The sequence below is a fragment of the Anoplopoma fimbria genome, chromosome 6 (genome assembly GCF_027596085.1).
Source record: "Anoplopoma fimbria isolate UVic2021 breed Golden Eagle Sablefish chromosome 6, Afim_UVic_2022, whole genome shotgun sequence".
Taxonomy (NCBI): Eukaryota; Metazoa; Chordata; class Actinopteri; order Perciformes; family Anoplopomatidae; genus Anoplopoma; species Anoplopoma fimbria.
Window position 1 is genome coordinate 24205941 of NC_072454.1, and position 19157 is coordinate 24225097.

At 41.7% G+C, this 19157-nt stretch overlaps 1 protein-coding gene across 1 annotated transcript in view; it reads right to left on the reverse strand.

The window, feature by feature from the left end:
• Positions 1–19157, reverse strand: part of LOC129092776 (kinase non-catalytic C-lobe domain-containing protein 1) — a 36172-nt gene that overhangs the window by 10807 nt on the left and 6208 nt on the right. The window contains exons 3-21 of the mRNA XM_054600790.1: positions 18904–18962; positions 16763–16909; positions 15195–15312; positions 14952–15091; positions 13526–14137; positions 11890–12004; positions 11681–11752; positions 11453–11514; positions 11197–11355; positions 9308–9385; positions 9038–9122; positions 8533–8728; positions 6816–7534; positions 6505–6643; positions 4297–4559; positions 2610–2941; positions 1595–1688; positions 1409–1503; positions 1122–1306 (exon numbers count right to left, since the gene is read on the reverse strand). Coding sequence (XP_054456765.1) covers positions 1122–1306; positions 1409–1503; positions 1595–1688; positions 2610–2941; positions 4297–4559; positions 6505–6643; positions 6816–7534; positions 8533–8728; positions 9038–9122; positions 9308–9385; positions 11197–11355; positions 11453–11514; positions 11681–11752; positions 11890–12004; positions 13526–14137; positions 14952–15091; positions 15195–15312; positions 16763–16909; positions 18904–18962 — 3670 coding nt within the window. The remainder of the gene's footprint in view (positions 1–1121; positions 1307–1408; positions 1504–1594; positions 1689–2609; positions 2942–4296; positions 4560–6504; positions 6644–6815; positions 7535–8532; positions 8729–9037; positions 9123–9307; positions 9386–11196; positions 11356–11452; positions 11515–11680; positions 11753–11889; positions 12005–13525; positions 14138–14951; positions 15092–15194; positions 15313–16762; positions 16910–18903; positions 18963–19157) is intronic.

Genomic DNA, 19157 nt, shown 5'->3' on the forward strand with positions numbered 1-19157 from the left:
CTCACTGATTTGCTTAATGGTAAGGCAAAATTGTTCTGGTCCCTGGGCTGTCAAAAAGCATTCATATGGGTAAAAACAATCCTCTGCTCTTTTCTGGTTCTGGCTGCCCCGCGCTTTTATAGGCCAATTAAAATCTATATGTAGGCCAGCTATGTAGATGCTGGGTCTGTCCTAATGCCAGCAGATGTTTCTGGGGATAGACAAGCCTGCTAGTTTCTCCTCAAAGAAATTGATCTGCTGTCAGTTAAATTATTCGGTTGAATGAAAAAGAAGCGTTAGCGCCAAACCTGGCCTTAAAACATTGTGATGTGTATGTTGGTGACAGTGGTACACCTGGAATCCCTAACTCTTTGCAGTGTTCCAACCAGAGGGTAATAAATTGGTCACTCTTTTTGCAGTCTTACTGTCCGGATAATCGTTATGTAAAGGGGGCCGACAAAGTGGTGGCGGACATGCTGTCCAGGGCTCCCCAGTGATAAGGGCTTTCTGTGTGTTCCTCACCTTGGTTCTACTCTTGCATTTTCCTAACCTCTTAAACTGCTTCCAAGGTGCACCGGTTGCTGGGCTGGGAGCCTGGTTTCAAGGGATGTTGGACTGCTGGAGAAGGTCACTGGTTCACCTCAGATCTATTTTTCAGACAGGTGTTGATCGCCCTAGTTGGAGGCCCCTGGGCCCGGTGATCTGCTGCTATAAAGCAGAGTCTTATAGTGTATTATTCTTTTGTTCCCATCCATGTAACATCTTTTTCTCACACCTCGGTCAGCGCTCATGCAGACACACACCTACGCAACTGTTTTTACTGAAAATCATATCCCATCGTTTTCCTAGATGATTTCTTACTTTAATAAATGACTTATTATTTGCCTTCAGCCCCTGACAGTTTTGTCAGCCAAGGCATGACAACTAACAGTAACATCATGGATCTTCTTCAGTTTCTTGTTTAAATTTTGCAATTGTCTGAGCCAATTCCTTGTGAAATCGCCACAACTCAAAAGCAGTAGGGAAGATAAAAAAACGTAACATGGAAAAGCTCTTTGAGAGATTATCATTTGTATGACCTCATGAGACTAGAGTAAAGCAACAGCTGGCACATTTCAAAATAAAAGCCTCATCATTGATACCTGGCATAGAGGTAAGCCAGGAGGCCCAGAGGAGACCCAGCTTGCAGAGTGCTCTTCCCTTTGCTGTTACCAAAGCTCAGGACAGACAAGTCCTCACAGGACTGGAAGTCCAAAGATCCAGGTTCACAGACAGCCAAAGCAGGCAGTAATGAAACCTCCAAACCCCACTGGTCCACACTCAGAATCTGCAGAAAGGCAAGAAATGAAATCAAAGGATAGAAGAGCCAAGTTGTTGTTGAAGTGAATGAGAAAGAGGAGTGTTGGGAATGGTAGTACTTTGTAAGTACCTCCAGGTATTTCTTCACACAATCTAAGAAGACCACTTTGGATCGGAGTTCCTCAAGCTGGGACTTGAGTTTGGACAGCATCAGTTTGTTGTCACCTTTGGGACACACAAACTGTTTTAGATATCACACTGGAAGCTACACATGCCATTTCCGTATACTAGCAGTGTCATGAAATGGGTACCCAACCTTTGTTTTTCCTCTCTTGTTGAATCAGCTTCTGGTAGAAATTTCTCGTTTTCTTCAGATTCCTTGTTTCAATCATCAGCTGCTGCTGCAGCTCCTGTTCAAAAAACAAATCACGCTAAATCACACATAAAGGCCTTATAATAACACCACAAGCCTTTCAATGGAAAAAACCTTTGGGCTGTTTCCAGTGCGCATGCAGCAGACTTTTTTTCTTTCCCTTTCCCCCCCCCTTCTCACTTCACCGTGGCAACAACAGAACGCCACAGCTCTTTTGAAGTGAAATGAGCGAGAAGTCCCAGCAGCACGACTCTTAAAGCTGCGTTATTATCCGTCACACAAACCCTCTGAAGAAGCGGTGGTGCCATCAAAGTGTGCAAACACAACATTAATATTCTCTCACTAATTATAGTAAGTTCCTTTGCCAAGGGCTAAGTTCAACACATTCATATTCAGAGCCAGTATGGAGAGAACAATATGCCAATTATCTTTATGTCACCCCACGTGTTCCAGTCCCATTTACCCCGAAGCCTTGACCGTGCCCCACTTCATTACAGACAGGAAAATAATTCCTGCACATGTTCATAAAAAGCAGACCATTTGAAGGGCTGAATGAGAGTAGCGAGTGAAGCTGCGCTCGATGAGCACTTGGATGAAACATAATGGATGAAATGCACAAAGAATGGAAATGAAAACACTGAATTGAAGCTTAGCATTTTGAATCTGCAGCTCATACACATAAAGTAATGAAACACACATACATAACATCAGAGGTTAATTTGATGGAAATATACTATGCTAATATTCTCTTTTTAAAAAGAATCCACTCTATTAATATAAACAACTCTCCACCCTATTACTGCATCATGCTTTACATTAAAAAACACACTTAATGAGGTACATTTCACTGTGTCGACGTAATAGAATCTGATAAATAAATAATGCAGGCCGCTGTTTGTTCAAACACATAGGGTTAAGGTCAAACATGACTCACTGGAACCTCCACAGGTCTACCCACCAGTGTTTTCACATCCAGACACGGTGATCCTGTGTGCTGCCCCAGATTCACTGCGTACTCCATCACCTCAGGACTAAAGCACTCTTCCCCAAAGAAGGCCAAGGCCCAGGCCGGGCCGAAGCTGAGGCCCGGTCCGTCCGCTCTGGATCCGGGCAAGACGAGTCGCTCCGACACCAGAGAGTCGCTGTCCTCCATGTCCTCCGAGCAGTCGGGGCTCATCTGCTCTCTCCCAGACGGAAACTCCGCTTCAGAGGGGCTTTCATCGCTGCCCCCCGCTGATTCATGCTCTCCTCCCTCCATGGCCACCGCTTCCGAACTGTCGGTACTCATGCCTCGACCCGTAAACAAGGACAGTGGAGAGAGAGAGAGAGAGAGAAAGAGAAGAGAAAGAAAGAGGGACTGGGTCACATGGAGAGCAAAAAAACCAACAACAAATAAACTGGATTTGTGAAGAAGAAAAAAAAAGTCACACATCCAGAGGTGGTGCTGGGGGTATTTGCTGCTAACCCTGTCATGGGTGCACAATGCACCGCCTGTTTAAATGTTGAGCAGCTCAAGTCTAACCCCCCCCGAACCATCACCATCTCTTAATCTCGAGTATCTTGTAAGAGCCCGATTGTAATCAAGACCACATGTCTAGCACAGTTCAATAGCTCTACAAAAGCAGATGCGAGGGTGTGTTTGCTGAATGTTGCCGGCCAGGAACGAGTCCCCGAGGAGAAAAAGGAATCTGAAGAGTTAGCTAGCATGACTTGGACTCTCATGAATATGCTTCAATCTTAAGAACAGCATCCAACAGCCAGTCACAGCTCTCATTCAGTCTGCGGCCAAATTAAGTGGAAAATATCAAAAACTCAGATGGGTTGGGCTGCACCGAAAACCAGTTTTGAATCTACTTATAACACGCAAACTCTCAAAAATACCTGAACGGATGTATTTAGGTAGTGTGCTTCAGGAAGGGACACTTTCTTAGTAGAAGATTTAACTCAATACAGCAGTTACCAAGTATGTCCACCACAATCTGTAAACTGAGGTACTTGAACTTTACTTAATGAAGGAGAATGAAACGGACAATACTCCACTACAATTCAGAGGAAAATATTGTCGTTTTTAACATTTCACAGATAAAGATTTTACTTTTAAAATATGATACACTGTTATCGATTAAATTCGATTTACACATGAATGTGTAAGTATTATATATTATGTTTTATTTGTTGTATATAATATTTATATAACAGTACAACTATCACAGGGAGAATTTTTCTGCACATTTAAATCTTTTTAATTTAATTTAATTTAATTTAATTTAAATTTCAGTGGAGGACTTTTGCTTGTACTGGAATATTTTTGTATGTAAAAACTGCAGTGCAGTTAAAAACCTGCTATCAACTATTTTGATTTACAAAGTATATAAATAAAGTAATCTTTGAGTATTGAAACTCAAGTTTTGCCACACCTCAGAACTTGCATTGAGCGGACTTCCTCCTATACACTGCTGGATGAATGAACCTGTGTATTTTATCAACTTGAAACTAGATCCAAGGATGAGCAGCTATCAGAACTCAACCCAACAGATGTAATTTGCCATAACCAAGATTTCATGATTATAACCTGGAACTTAAATAGACTATATATTTGTCCAAACTACAACATTTATACTGAGTATCCAAGTCTCTATCTATACCTTGAAAGATGCAGCGTTGACTCTCTTCCGATCTTAAATCGTAATCTTCGGGCGCAGCCTCCTCTCTTACATGACAGGGCCGGGCCTCGCTTCCCTCAATCCAACGACCCACAGCAGCAGGACTGGACGCGTGAATGTTCCCGTTCAGGTCGAGGCAACCTTGCAGGCAAACTTCTCTCTCTCCTTCCCAGACGGCGGCTACCAAGGGTGGAGTGAGGGCTGCCCTTTTCACAGCCTTTGATGGAGGCTGCTCATTAGAGCCGCTACAGGAGGCGCATCAGGAGAGAGGGAACACACAGGGCGAGTTCAAAGCAAGCCACGATTAGCACTTATGTAAAGAATCATGACAACTATATGCAATAGGGTGTATGATAAAAAACTAAATAGTGGACAAAGTTCACCGATCCATCTACAAGACGAGCGGTTACTAATTTAATGTGAAACACAGCAGAACACACCAATCCGCACACAAGAAAGCCAAATCAAAGCCTCATTTCAAACACCTCGTCAATCATATGCACTTGCAAAAACCACACATATCGATCAATAAAATGTAATTGCACCAGGACAGGACATCGTCCACTCCGTCTCTGGACAATAGAGGCTACAGTTCTCCCTCCGTCCCCTCAGGGAAACTGCAGCAGTGGAAAGAATAACCCTCCACAGCAGAGCCCTCTATCTCCATGCAAAGCTGTGATGTCTCCCTACCACGGCAGATTAAAGGGTCTCTCCACATATTGCCCCGGGCGTAAGAGCATGACGACGGCTGGATGAAAAGACGTCTGTGTGAGCTGACGGCCTGGTCCCTCTGCTCGTCCCTGGCTTACATTTAAATGCAGAGCGAAGTGCGAAGCATGAGATTTGTTGCCTTTCGTTCACGTATTCATTCATGCACTTAAGGCAGACTGCCCCCCAAGGATGGTAAATGGTAAATGGACTGTACTTGTATACTCAAAGCGCTTTTACATTACTAATCATTCATACACTGATGACAGGAGCTACCTTGCAAGGTGCCACCTGAACATCAGGACCCTAACTAATATTCATACACATACATACACCGCAGGAACAGCCTGCGGGAGCAATTTGGGGTTAAGTGTCTTGCGCAAGGACACATCAACATGGACTGCCGGAGCCAGGGATCCTGCTTCGACCCTGCTCTCCAGGACGACCCTGCTCTCCAGGACGACCCTGCTCTCTACTGAGCCACAACCGCCCGGATAACAGTAACAACACAGAAGAGGCTTGACATGGGTCTTCAATGTTTGCTACACATCCTCCCCAGCACAAACCAACAAACTTCAGAACAGTAACCATAGGGACCGTTTAGGCGGGCTTAAGTTTATGTATGAAGTGCATATTGTATAAATGCTCATTTGAAGGCAGTGTATGGGTGTGCGGAGGAAGAAGAAGACAGTGAGGACTGGATTATTCTATTCTTCAGAAGCCACATAGGAATAAATAAATAAATAAAAACATCTGACCACAGGCAGCCACGTTTGGGCATTTCAGTGTTCGGACGGAAGCCCTGGCTGATTTATTGTTAACAAGATATCCTTTTTCAATTTAGGCTGATTATTCTGACACCAAAGGTCTATCTGTGCTGTTTGGATTCATTACCCAGCATATCTTCTGAAGAACAGTCATTAATTTAAAGGATTAAAAACTGATGCATGATAATAAAAAAAATTAACTAATAAATAAATAAGTAAATTAATAAATAATATATACATATTCCAGATTCCCAACTGCACTGTGGATAATTGAGTCATTAAACTGAATGTAACGTTGTGTTGTAATAGTTCGAGTGATAATATTGGAACAGCAAAAACAGTGGTGTGGCCTGTCACTATTTATTCTGCCTCTGTAAAACTGAATTGCCACTGTGCTGGTTCATTTTGATGTTTGAAAATAAAGAGGGAAATTTGTTGCACTGGCGCTGAAAAGACTGCATTGGTATAATCAGGTACAGGTAGCCTTGATTATTCATTCTTATTTGCCTCTCTATGATGTGGCCATTGATTTATGTCACAAAAAACACGTGCCAATTATCAGGTGCTTAATGTGATCCTGCAGACAGATGGCTATATCAACAATATATAAATCAGGGCTAACTGTCAGGATTCAATCTGTTGATTTTTACAATTCCAGGATGGTCTAGTCTTTAAAGTGCCTAAATGCCAAATAAGTGTCTGAAGTCCTACTCACAGTGCGGACGGGCTGTAGTTAACCAGGCAGTGCAGAACACCCAGCAAGTCTTCTTCCCAGTACAGATCGCTGAACCTCTCCTTCACAATGCTTGCAAACTTGTGGTACTGAAGGTCCTTCAACAAGAAGATGCACTCCCCTCAGAAAAAAAGAGAAAAAAGCAGATATTTTAAATGAATAGGTCGTGATTACTTTAAGTGGTCCTATTATGCTTTTCCACTTTTTCCCTCTTCTTTAGAGTGTTATATATATATTTTTACATGTAAAAGGTCCGTAGCGTGTAAAACCCGAAGTCCATCAAAGATACATACCCATGGCGATGTCCTCATGTCCATTGTCCAAATGACCATTGAGTGAAAACTCTCCATTGAGCAGCTCGATCACCTCCTGTAGGGCAGGGTGGACTTTAGGGGAGATGGACTCTGAAGGGGGCTGCTTCTCACCTTGAGTCCCTGGATTTGTTTGTCCATTGTTAGCTCCGGGCACACTGCGCTCCAGGGGGCTGTCAGAAATGACTGAGCTGCCTTTGAAATAGGATGATGGTGGGTCACAATCCCGTAGTCCAGGCCTCACGGGGGTATTCAGACAGTTGATGAATGGGCCGTCAGCGCTCTCTGGACCTGTGATCAGTCCCTGCAAAGGCTGTGGCACGAGGGAGAGATTTATATCCAACCCGAGGAGAGACTCAGGAGCCCTCACCTGCACGGGCACTAAGGAAAGACTTCCCGTTGTGGGATCCTGACGGAAGAGGTAATTGTTGAAAACACTGCGACCACCGAGGTCAGCGGATAGCGGTGGCGGAAGAGAGACTTCAAGACAGGGAATATCGGGGAGAGTGGAAGTAGAGCTGACCAGCAAATTGTCCTCGAAGGTTGTAGTTATGGCTGTCTGATGAACAGCCAACTCCTGTGTATGTAGATCAGGCTCAGTCTGTGTAGGGCATGGGTACTCAGAGAGAAAGAGTGGAGTGAAATCGAGGCCCCTTTCCTCCATGTGTTTACCGATTTTTGTCCTGTAAAATGAACAACCCCTAATCAGCTTTATCCTTTTAAAGTCGTGCAGTACTTTCTGAAGGTATAAGTGTTACTTCCTTATCTTCTTTTAAATTAATTAATTAAATTGTTTTTTCTATAAGTTCTGCTCAACATTTGAGGGCACCAGGTTTATTCCCTTCCTTGTTGCAATTTATGAGAAGGCTGATACCACTTTCAAGTGTTAGTTAGTAGCCAAAAATCTTATTTTAGCATAAAGATGACAACAATCTGCGGATGGGGATAATGTGCTGGATTATTTCACACTGTGACTTCCTGGAGTCATGTCGACCCTGTGGGAACAGCAAGCAAAGGCTTAAGGAAGTCACTGCACCGGGACGAAGCTCACAGCACCAAATTTGGCATAGGGGCAAAACTTGGTAATGCAGGATCCCATGACAAACGGGCCAAAAAAGGATTTTCCCCCAAGACAATCATTACATAAAGAGCAGCTATACAACAATGAAAATGTTTTTCTAAGCATTACAAGCTGCAAAAATGGGCTCTTTGTATATTTAGATTATGATACATTCAGTCCATAATAAATGGAAGTTCTACAAGAGCATTATCGATAAATTATTTCATGCTATTCATGAGTATAGGAAGCCAGCAGGAAGTCAGATGGCTCAGATATAGTCCAACAAATAGGTCCTTGTAAAGACACAACTTGTCTCTTTTACAATTAAGTTTCATTTATCTAATCAGTACATAAACCAAACATTTTAATAGGTGAGCTTTAGGGTTTTTTATATCCTTTGTACAGAGCCAGGCTAGCTGTTTCCACCCGCTTCCAGTCTTTGTGCGAAGCTAAGCTAACTGTCTTCCCACCAAACTGTAAACAAGAAAGCAAAAGCAAATAGCCAAAATGTGGAATTATTCCTTTAAATTTTATGAAATTACTTTTACCTAGAAAATTCTCTTTTAAAACAGATGCATTACTGTGATTAAAACAAATAATTAATAGTGATGATATATATCATTTTATTGAGCATCCTACCCTTCAATGGCAGCTCCAAGGTGCCGCCCCTCCTCCTCCTCTGAGTCCCCCTCATTTGTCAGGATGATGGGGCTGAAGTGTGTGGCGGTGGAAGTGAAGGCCTCTGGGAGTTGGAGTTCCTTGCTGACTGGATAGCTGTGGGGAACAGGGCCAGGCACAGGAGCCAGTCGGCTCTCAGTGGCCATGGGCACAAAGCCTACACACAGTTACAACAATGCCACATACAATATCAGTGATATTGTCTCATGCAGTGAATTACACAGAATGTGGAAAATATTAGGAAAGAGCTGCTGGTTCGGCCTGATTCCAGTTTAACCCATGCTCACTTTTAATCTTCTTTGTCATCATTTTTAAAGAAAAAACAAACAAACAAATTGGCGCCTCTTGACAGAAAGTTTCAAAGTTTCTTCTGAATATTTGGCCCATTTAGTGTATGATGTACTGCACATTTTAAGGTAAACTCCATTGCATGAGGGTCATTCGTACTAAAGTAAAGATGTCCTACCGCTGTTTCGTGCAGACTCTTCACATGAACTTTGTTGAGTGTCAGTTGCACTCAAATCATCCCCATCGCTTGTTTTTGAGGCTGGCTGAAAGAAAATAAACTTGGTTCGTTACAATAAAGACAGATCCTATGTTTAAAAAAAAAAGGAACTGGACAGACATTAAGAAGATGATCAAGAAGAAAGAAACTGCCCGGACGTTGAGATTTGAATACAATAAATAAACACAAAAAGTGTAAATTCATCTGTGGGGAAAATAAAGGGACATTTACCGGGTGAACTCTGCTGATGAGGTTGTTCCACACAGCCTCAGCATTCGTCCCTCTACATGATAAGTAGTCACGACAGCTCTGGAACCACAGGAAAACAAATATGATATCAGCCCGGGACACTTCGCTCACAATTACACACAAATCAGAATTAATTTGGGCCCTGAAATAACTGAAGTGTTTGATTGAAAAAAAAACATTTAGCATTTGAAGAATGAATAGCTACTTTCACATATGACTGACAGCATATAAATAAAAGTTAATTATGGTGTGGCTTTTTAAGGAGTCCTTTGTTGACATAATGGCAGAGCACTTGTACAAATTGGGTTCTCTATATTTAAATCACAAGTGTGTTTGTTTCAAACAGGATGTGTCTACTTAGAAAGGTGCTCCTCTCTGAGGATGTGCACATTGATATGCAGTAATCCAATCAGGCTTTATTTATAGTTTCCATTTCCATTCAATGAAATGCAGTTCAAAGTGCTTTTCACAGCAAGAGAAAAGACAGAAGGGGGAAATAAAATAAGGCAGCATTACGTAATAAACTGGATGCAAAAGCAATAAATCAATCAATAGAACTGAAAAGAAAAAATGTTCAAGAATCCAAATCAGTTTATTCTTAAATGTACTTTAATGAGTACTAAAGCCCCAGGAAATTATGAATAAACATGATTTCTCAGTTTGGTATTATACATTATGAGCATGTCAACGTGCTGAAGCTATCATTTATGTATGAAGTCCTGTAGTGGGCATCAACTAGTAATAATAAATCTGACTCAGACAAAAGGGGGAATACTTGGGAGACCTGAAAAATGTAAAGTGGAGCATCGCAAAAGAGTCGATATCGCTCTGCCTCAGCTTCCCTGTATAAATGTCAGCAGCTCCCTCACCTCTACCTCAAACACTGTTTGAGTATGAAACATTAACTGGAGGGAGAGCCTTCTGTTTAAACTGTCAGCCTATTTGTTCTCAACTAGGTTTCAGTATAAAAAACATAAAACCCAGTAAATGTTTTTGTTATAAAACCATGAATTAACAGGGCAGAAATATTTTAATCACAGCCAGAAGTTAAACTGGGCTTGGGTTGTGAGGGGCTCAGACCCAGCACAGCCCTCTTCTACATCAGTGTCACCAGGTCATTTTGTCGGGGCTGAAGCCCAGAATATAAGAGAGAGAGACGGCAGCAGACGATGGAGAGGTGAGAACTACACGTATTACACTGCATGAATGTAGCATTTTAAAAATATATATTTAATAATAATTATAATTATAGAATATTTAATAATAGAAATATTTAAATAAACTAATGTTAACATACATTGGTGGAAGAAGCACTCAGATATTTTATTATTATTATTATTATAAGTAAAAGTAGCAATACTGCAGTGTCCTGCAGAAGTCCTGCATTCAGAAGTCCTGCATTCAAAATATTATTCAATGAAAGTACAAAAGAATTAGCATGAAAATATAATTGAAGTATCAAAAGTAAAAGTAGGGCTACTCATAATGCAGAATGACTGATTTCAGAATATTATTGGATTATAATTATTGATGCATTAATGTGTTCATCCCTTTAATGTTGAAGCTGATAAAGGTGAAGCTTATATTAATTACTTTATATACTGCTGGGTAGTTGAATCTATAGTAATACAACCCCCCCATTACAAATCTCATTTAACCCCTGATCACAGCCCTTCTTGTATTTTTTCTATTTTAGGATCAATTTCAGGCCAGTGTAGTAGTTATTTGTGCCTAATAAAGAAGACAACTCTGTATCAGGGCCACATATGAAGCATGAGCTTTCTTCTCTACCATTATCAGCAGAGAGCCTTAAATTCAACAAACAATATATTTATTTCTTTAATAAGAAAATGTTAAAGTAAAAATAATACTTTTTTAGCCATGACGATGGTAGGTCTCTCAATGGGCGTCCTCTTTGCCATCTCCAGGAGCAGCCTCTTCAGTTTGCGAGGCATCGCCAGTTTTTGATGAGGTGATAAACTGAACTTGGCTGTAGCCCAGAGAATAGCAGCGACCCCATAGACACAAACCTGAGCCAAGAGAGAGAAGAATAGAGGAGGGATATAAGGATGCAGCAGATTATTGGTGACAGTTATAGTTTTAAAAAATAAATTAAGGCACACAAACCTTCTCAGTCACAATTCCATGTTCTTGATACTCTGGAGCGAGATAAAATTCATCTCGGGATCCTGCAGAGAACACAGAAAATAAGTTACGGAAGTCAACAAAAGCATGAAGACACATCTATTTTGTATGTAAACAACTAAATACAAAAAAAGATGGAAGAATATTACGCTGCTGGGCTTCAATATCCTGCAGCAGCACAGCAGACTACAGCACATAAAGTGAACCTACCGATGTTTTGAGGTTTCAGGAAAAGTACTTCTCCCTCGCAGCCCACGTGCAGTGTGTCCAGGCACAGATAGGCTAATAATAAAGAGAGAAATCAGCTGCACAGTACAATTGCGGCTAACAAAATTCAAGCATGCCACATATAGTTTGCATAGTTTTTGAATTATCCTTCTGCCAGCCCAGGGTTAAATAAACAAAGTGGTTCAAATCACCTGGAAAGTCAATGTAGGTCTGCAGTGAGGACAGGCAGGTGTAACACAGAGCCCATAGCTCATTGACTGTCAGCCTCCGTCCACACCGAGTCAGTAACTCTCTCAGAGAGATCCACTGGATAGAAAATAAGAAGTCGGAGTTTAGAAGAAGAATATGTTACACTTTGGACCTTCAGCTGATCACTAAGTAACTCAAACTGAAGGTATCCCTAACTGGAAATTCTCAAAGTCTATTTTTGAATGTTCAAACCTTTATCCCCTTTTGAAGATTGATTTGGCCTTTTAATGTGGTGTACCTAAGTGATTACTCTGAATCTATGAGGCAACACTTTACTCTGAAATTGTTACATAATACAAAAGTTATACACATATATCTATATATATATATATATATATATATATATATATATATATATATATATATAGATATGTAAATAAATACATACATAAAAGAACAGTGTAAATTTAAAAGAGCTAAAAAGACAGCATCATCAACATAATGTCTCATGGCAAACCTATTTTTGCCCTAAGACGGCATTAAGTATCTTGAATAAAATGTGTTGGGCTAACCTTAGCTAATTGGCCTAAAAAGGTTTTGTGGTGGAACATTTTAAGTTCATTCTTGACTTTGGAAATAGTAGACAAAACATAATCTTAAAAAGGTGCCAACTTCTAAATTCAGATCATATCTGTGATTGAGGGACTACCTCCTCACAGCTCGAAACATGCCGACAGCTGAGCCACGGGCAAGAAGCTAACGGTGCAAACAGTACCAACAGTGCAAACAAAGGCAACAGTGCTGACTGAACTAACAATGTTTACCTGAGGCTAAACCTCAGGCAGGGCGCTACGCTAACTTAGCATCTCCTCAAGCTACTTCTCATAGCTTCACTTTAGAGAAGATAACATGTTTAAAAATCCAACAGTTATCATTTTCTGAAAGGACAAACACCCCCACAACAAGAACCTTTTCATGTTTCTAGCTACCGTATTTTCCGCACTATAGGGCGCACTGGATTATAAGGCGCACTGTCAATGAATGGTCTATTTTCGATCTTTTTTCATATATAAGGCGCACCGGACTATAAGGCGCATTAAGCGAAACAAAACAGTCAGTCAGTCAAACTTCCTCCACTTCCGTACCATTGATTCATTAACGTTGAATTCTCTCGCAGCTGCTCTATTCCCATGTTCTACTGCGTGACTGACAGCCTTGAGTGTGAAGTCCGCGTCGTAAGCGTGTCTCTTGACAGGAGCCATGTTGGGTCCTTATACACACACACTGTAATATTATGGTGAAGCACAGTATGTATTACTCCGCGACGCTCCTGACGACGGTGGCCATGATGCTGCTGCGGTGCGGCTTTGTAGTTTACCAAAGTCGTACTAAAACATTTTGACAGAGCGCCGTGTACCACACAAAACCGCTTCGAGGTCAGTAAACACAACCAGAATTAATCCATATATAAGGCGCTCCGGATTATAAGGCGCACTGTCGTTTTTTGAGAAAATTAAAGGCTTTTAAGTGCGCCTTATAGTGCGGAAAATACGGTACTCTTATTTACGGACAGCCAACTCTTCAGTGGGCCTACATAACAGCACCAGACACGACTGGGTGAAATAATCGCTGTCTCACCTCGTCCTGAGATTCTTCATTGAGGCACAGCATGCTTTTGGTCATGTAGTTATTGGGTATGTAGAGGCTGTGGTTCAATAAGCTCTGGTCCTCAGACTGGTCCAGTTCCTTTTCCAGTTCCTGACAGGAAGTACAGGGAGATGCCGAATCCTGGGTGCAGTCCTTAGATTCACACTCACGGCAGCCTTGAGTCTCTGCAGCGTCCTCGTTTCCTCGTGACATTTGGTCGTCCACAGCTGAGGTCCAACAATCTTCAGTGCTGCTGTGTGGGTAAGACTCACAGGACCTGCCCCGGTCCAGTCTTTGAAGCCTGTTACTCCACTCAGACGTGCTGCTCAAGAGCTCGTCCGCTCCTATCTCCGTGAGGTCAGACACAGGTACGCTGATATCTCCGTGGGTCGGCGGGGACGGACAAGGGGGGTTGTTGGAGTCCGGGACGGAGCAGGAGCGGTTCAGAGCCCCCCTCACCCTGCTCAGCCTCTGCTGGGCTCTCCTTCTCACTGGAGAGCTGTTGTGGGACCTGCAGTCCAACTCGTCGTCCAAAGTCATGCCGTCTCCTTCACAGCTGTCCATGTCCTCCGCCCAGAGAGAGGAATCCCAGCCGCCGCACACCTGCAGAACGAGTTGTTAGAATACAGTCATTTGTTTCATCTGAATGTGGAAACAATCCTGATTATACTGCAAGGAAAAGCGGAGATATGGAACCTTGGTAAATTTGCATATGCTCAGTGCTTTATTAACACACTGTTAAATAAAGTTAATTTGAAGGAACAAAAAGTAGCGGAGCACCACGAGAGCAAAGTGCAGCACCTGGACAATTTTAAGCACACACGCAGTTATCTTGTAGTTCATCTTATTAATTAGATTTGCATATATGACAGAAATACTTACTAATACAATAAAGCAAAGTCTTTTGTGGATACTTTGTACCCCATCACCCGGAGATACCGTCAGTGGAGTAGTGGAGCATCGAACTCCAGCGCTATCAAATGAGACCAAATTGACCAATTCACACTGCAGCACCCAGTCAGAAAGTGACATCATGACCAGTTAGCTTGACTGCCAGTGATGTTTCATATTGAATTCCAGTGAAGTAAGAGCCTTATCATATAGATAGGTAGAGAACCCCGAGAATCAAGTTTAGAATCGGGTATCGATTCTGAATCGATTAGTGAAACCAAGAATCAGAACTAATCGTGGGATTCCCAAAGATTCCAAACATCTAGTGGCCAAATGTCTTCGAATTGGTGATGCATCATGTTGTAGTGGCTTTTTTACAATTCTTTTGAGAAAGTTGGGTATCACAAACAGGTGTGTGTTCACTGCTCTTAACGTGTACTGTTTGCCGCTGTCGTACTTAAATGATCTCTTCCTCCACACAGCAGCAGCTTCCTCAAAACATTTAAAGCTACAGACTGTAACATACCTGCTGCCTGGACAGACCATTGGCTTTAACAGAACTGCCAACACACAGGTCTTTGGTATTATCATCCGAGCTCGGTCTTTTAAGCAGACATCTGGGTTTGGGATGCTGCCATCTTGCCTCCCAGGAGCCTTCCTGTCCATCTGTGGATGATACAAAGACGGCAATTAGCACCTGGGGAAATCACAGCGGAGACCAAACGTCGACGCGTACGTGGGGAGGTAAAAAAAAGAAATAAAACAGGACCTTGAAAGGTTGATACTGATTCGATGGAGAGCACCCGTCGCCCAACAGAAGACAGTTTCCGGCACACAGCTGCAGAGCAGGTATGAGACAGCCTTGCTTCAGCCAGACAGAGGATGTCCTGTGGGAATATAACACATGTCGGTTTGTATTATGAACATGATTATGTTGACATGTTGTCTCTCATTGTATTGTATTATGGATGTTTACTGGATTATTCACCTATTTTTTGCTATTAGGAGTTGTTATTTTCTATAGATATTGTGTGGGTTACAGTGCATTGTTTCACAGTTTTTGCACTTGTACAGTATAATAATTTTGGATACGCAAGCAGTTTTTGCATGTGCTTTTCTTTTGCATTTTGTGAGGCACTTTGAGCTGCATTTTGTAGATAACAGGTGTTATATTAATCTGTTCATTTCGCACTGACACAGCATTTCCACTTGATGCTGCTAAAGAGCACTGACAGTGACTGAATCTAATAGTCAAAAGATAATATACTTTAATTAATGCTACAGCCATATTTACACTAATTCCGTGTGATTCTACTTGTAAAGGAAATGGTGATGCAGTGCTGTACTGGGATATAATTTTTGGTCTTGCTGTTTACATTACCATCCATCTCTTTGGGTCCTGAATCCAACTCTAAACATAAGTGATTTAATTTGCTTTGCCAAACATAAGCCTGTGGAGAGTTCACACGTTGGGTCGTGTCTGTCTGTCTCCCTGTCCATGGCAAATCTGACATACTACTGGAGCAATCTGCCTAATTATATTTGGCAAATTTTTATCTCTATGCTGAAGGACCTCTCGTGATTGCAGTGATTTACACTTAAAAAACGTCTTTATTTGATTGTTTTATAACAACTGCTCCAATCGCAAATGGCCTTTGTCGTGGTTCAAAAACTGACTACCATAGAAATGTTTGCTCTCATTTTAACCGGAACATCTGCAGATTAATTCCATACCCAACATGTTATGATCCAACAAACTCAGGCACGATACAAGATAAATAAATCCCTGTTTTCTTTTTTGTTATCTTGGCACTCATCATTGTAAGGGCGCCTGGAGGTACAATTGAGTGAGATTCAACTCTTCTTAGTTTGGGAGGGGAGTCGGAGACACCTGGTGGAGAACTGCTCTCTACTGAGTGCGCTTATCTAGTTTCTCTATGTTTTATGCCTTTGTTAGTTTTGTTTTTAGGTATTATAGATTTCCTATGTGGTTGCTGAAAGAATCAGATTGAACAAAAACTGCAATAATAACTACTGGATACTTATCACATTGTGTTTACTCAATTTCTTATGTCTTTCTTTATCATTTTAATTCAAACATGTTTCTTTAATCACTAAATGTTAAAAAAAAAAAACCCAATATCAGTTCACATTAATCTATTTTAAAGCTTAACTGGACACTTGCACTGACTTGATTTCAGACGCTTTACTCCATTTTTTAATCTGGATACCATGACAACAGGATTGCTCGAGCGAGATCTCTGATTATTCCACACTTTTCACACCTTTTCTATGAATCATTCTGGCAGTTAAGAAGAGTCAGCAGGATGCTGATACCTGCAGGAGAGGCCTGTCTTCGGGCTTCTCCTCCTGCATCTGCTCCAGCAGCCTCTGGATCTCTTCCCCCAGCTCTGCCTCCAGCTCTGGCTCGATGACAAAGCTCAGTGCGGCAGAGAGCGTAGAGCCCAGAGAGTAAACATGGCCCTGCAACCGGGTATAAAAGGAGGCAAAAACACCATCATCATCATCAGGAACCAGCTGCAGCTGTGTTCTTGCAGTAAGTACAGAGATCAGACTGTAAACGACTATAGAGAAAGGCTAAGAAAATACAGGATCTTCTCCCCATGTTGGGCAGTAATGGTCATGTGTTTGTCCATACTTATGACAGAGCTGTTGTTTTGCTTTGCTACACTGACAGTGGATATTATGGTCAGCTGTAAGGCAGCAGCAGATTTCAGCCAGGTGCTTCTGAGTTCACGTCCCAGACGGAGTCGTCACTCCCAACAATTGAAGTGGACTGTACCCATACTTATGTGGTAAACACATGTGCAAGGCGGATCCCAGTGTGGGTCACCAAAAATAGAAGCGTAAATACTCAGCTGAACGGCCAGAACTCTTGTTTTGCTTACACTATTGCTTTGGCTGTGTGTGATATCTCCCTTTTGAGAAAAACACATTCGAGAAAAACAAGCGAAGAAGAAGAGGAGACATTTTGTTTGTTTTTCGACAGACTGCAGAATTAGAATGCATGGTTTATTTTGAAATTTGGTTACATAAGTCCACTGTGAATTTATTCATGTTATGATGAGAACAGAGACAACACTGACTGATGCTGCATGCTCCACAGAGGAAGCCGAAAGCTTCTGAATGCAGTCGCAGCAAAGGCAGCAAAACGGCTTATTTCAAGACAGCTCCTTTGGTCCAGCAGACACAGATGTATAGCTAAGTATCCAAAGATGAATTTAAAGGTTACAGAGGTCCACGCCGTAATGCTGAAGAAGCATAAAATATTTTTGGGAAGATTTATTAAACCCATTATAGTCATCGATTAAGAAAGCATACTTATCCTACGACTAGAATAATCGCCTCTCAGTTATATTCCTCCACCAACCAGTCATGTTGCAGTTTACAACCATGTCTGTCCAAAATGTCATCACCTCATCATTTTATACTCTTAGACATTTGTGTGAAATTGTCATAAAAATGAGTTCTTGACGTGGCCAAAAATGTGTTTTGGATGTGAATGTTAGTGCCAAATTCCTAGATATTTCCTCAGGTTGTTCCTGAGATATCACTAGAATACAGACGGACGGACGGAAGGACGGATGGACGTGAAAACGAGAAGCCATTGGTCACGGCTGTTACCGGCGTGGAGACATTAAAAGGACCCAGCGAGAGAATTTTAGCAGGAGAGACAATTTATACACACATTGCACTACACAGACACTCACATACATGAGGCTGCAGGTATATTCTGCATCATGTTGTATGTCAATACAAATAACGACTAGAGGAATTCAGGTTTCAGTACCTCATTCAAAAGTTACAACAAGGTCTTACTAGTCTCTCACAAGATAAAATTGAGTGACCACTACAGAATAATTCCATTTATTTCAACTGGGGTCTTTAATTGAATTAAAGCGTATGTTGGTAAATTCAGACACGTTGTACTGAAATCTCATCTGTTTAGACTACTTCTTGGCCCATAAAATAACATAAAAAAAACAACAATCTCTTATAATTTCTAAAGGTAGCATTTTCTGAGGTTGATAAGTTGTACCAACATTGTTGTACCAACTACAGTAGGTACATTTTTTTAAATTAAAATTCACCCATGAAAAAACCTTTACAAACCTGACGAGCATTAATTAAAGAAAGAGAGAGAGAGAGAGAGAGAGAGTAATAATTAGACCTGATCCAAAATCAGGGTGGAAAAAGTATGGTTTTAACTGTTAAAACAACATTGTAGAAATACTCTGTAACAAGTACAAACCATACGTGATAGAGTACTGCCTCTTCCTTATATAACATTAACAAATAGAGGTGAGCTTGTAGCTTATGTGGGGAATTTGAGGTTATGAGAGACTCTCCTCTCCCTCAGCAAACATCCCCAAGGTGCCTGTGACTGCGTGGTGCATACTGTCCGAGGGGTTACTGTGACCCGGATCAAATCTATGAAAAGATCTGGCATCTCTCACCTCAAACGTGCTGCCCGTGTCGTCAAACTCAGGGGGCACAAAGGAGCCTTCTGGATCATCTGCAAGGACCAAAACATGGCGATTAACAGGACCATTAAACATGCCTGAAAAGCATGCAGCATGTCATCGAAAGGGAACGAGCAGTGCGTTGGCCGTTTGAGTGAACCCGCTCGCTAAGCCTCCACTGTAATGAGATGCTAATCAGAGGGACGTGCTAAACCACAACAGTCTAGTGAGCTGGTGCTGCCGTTTCC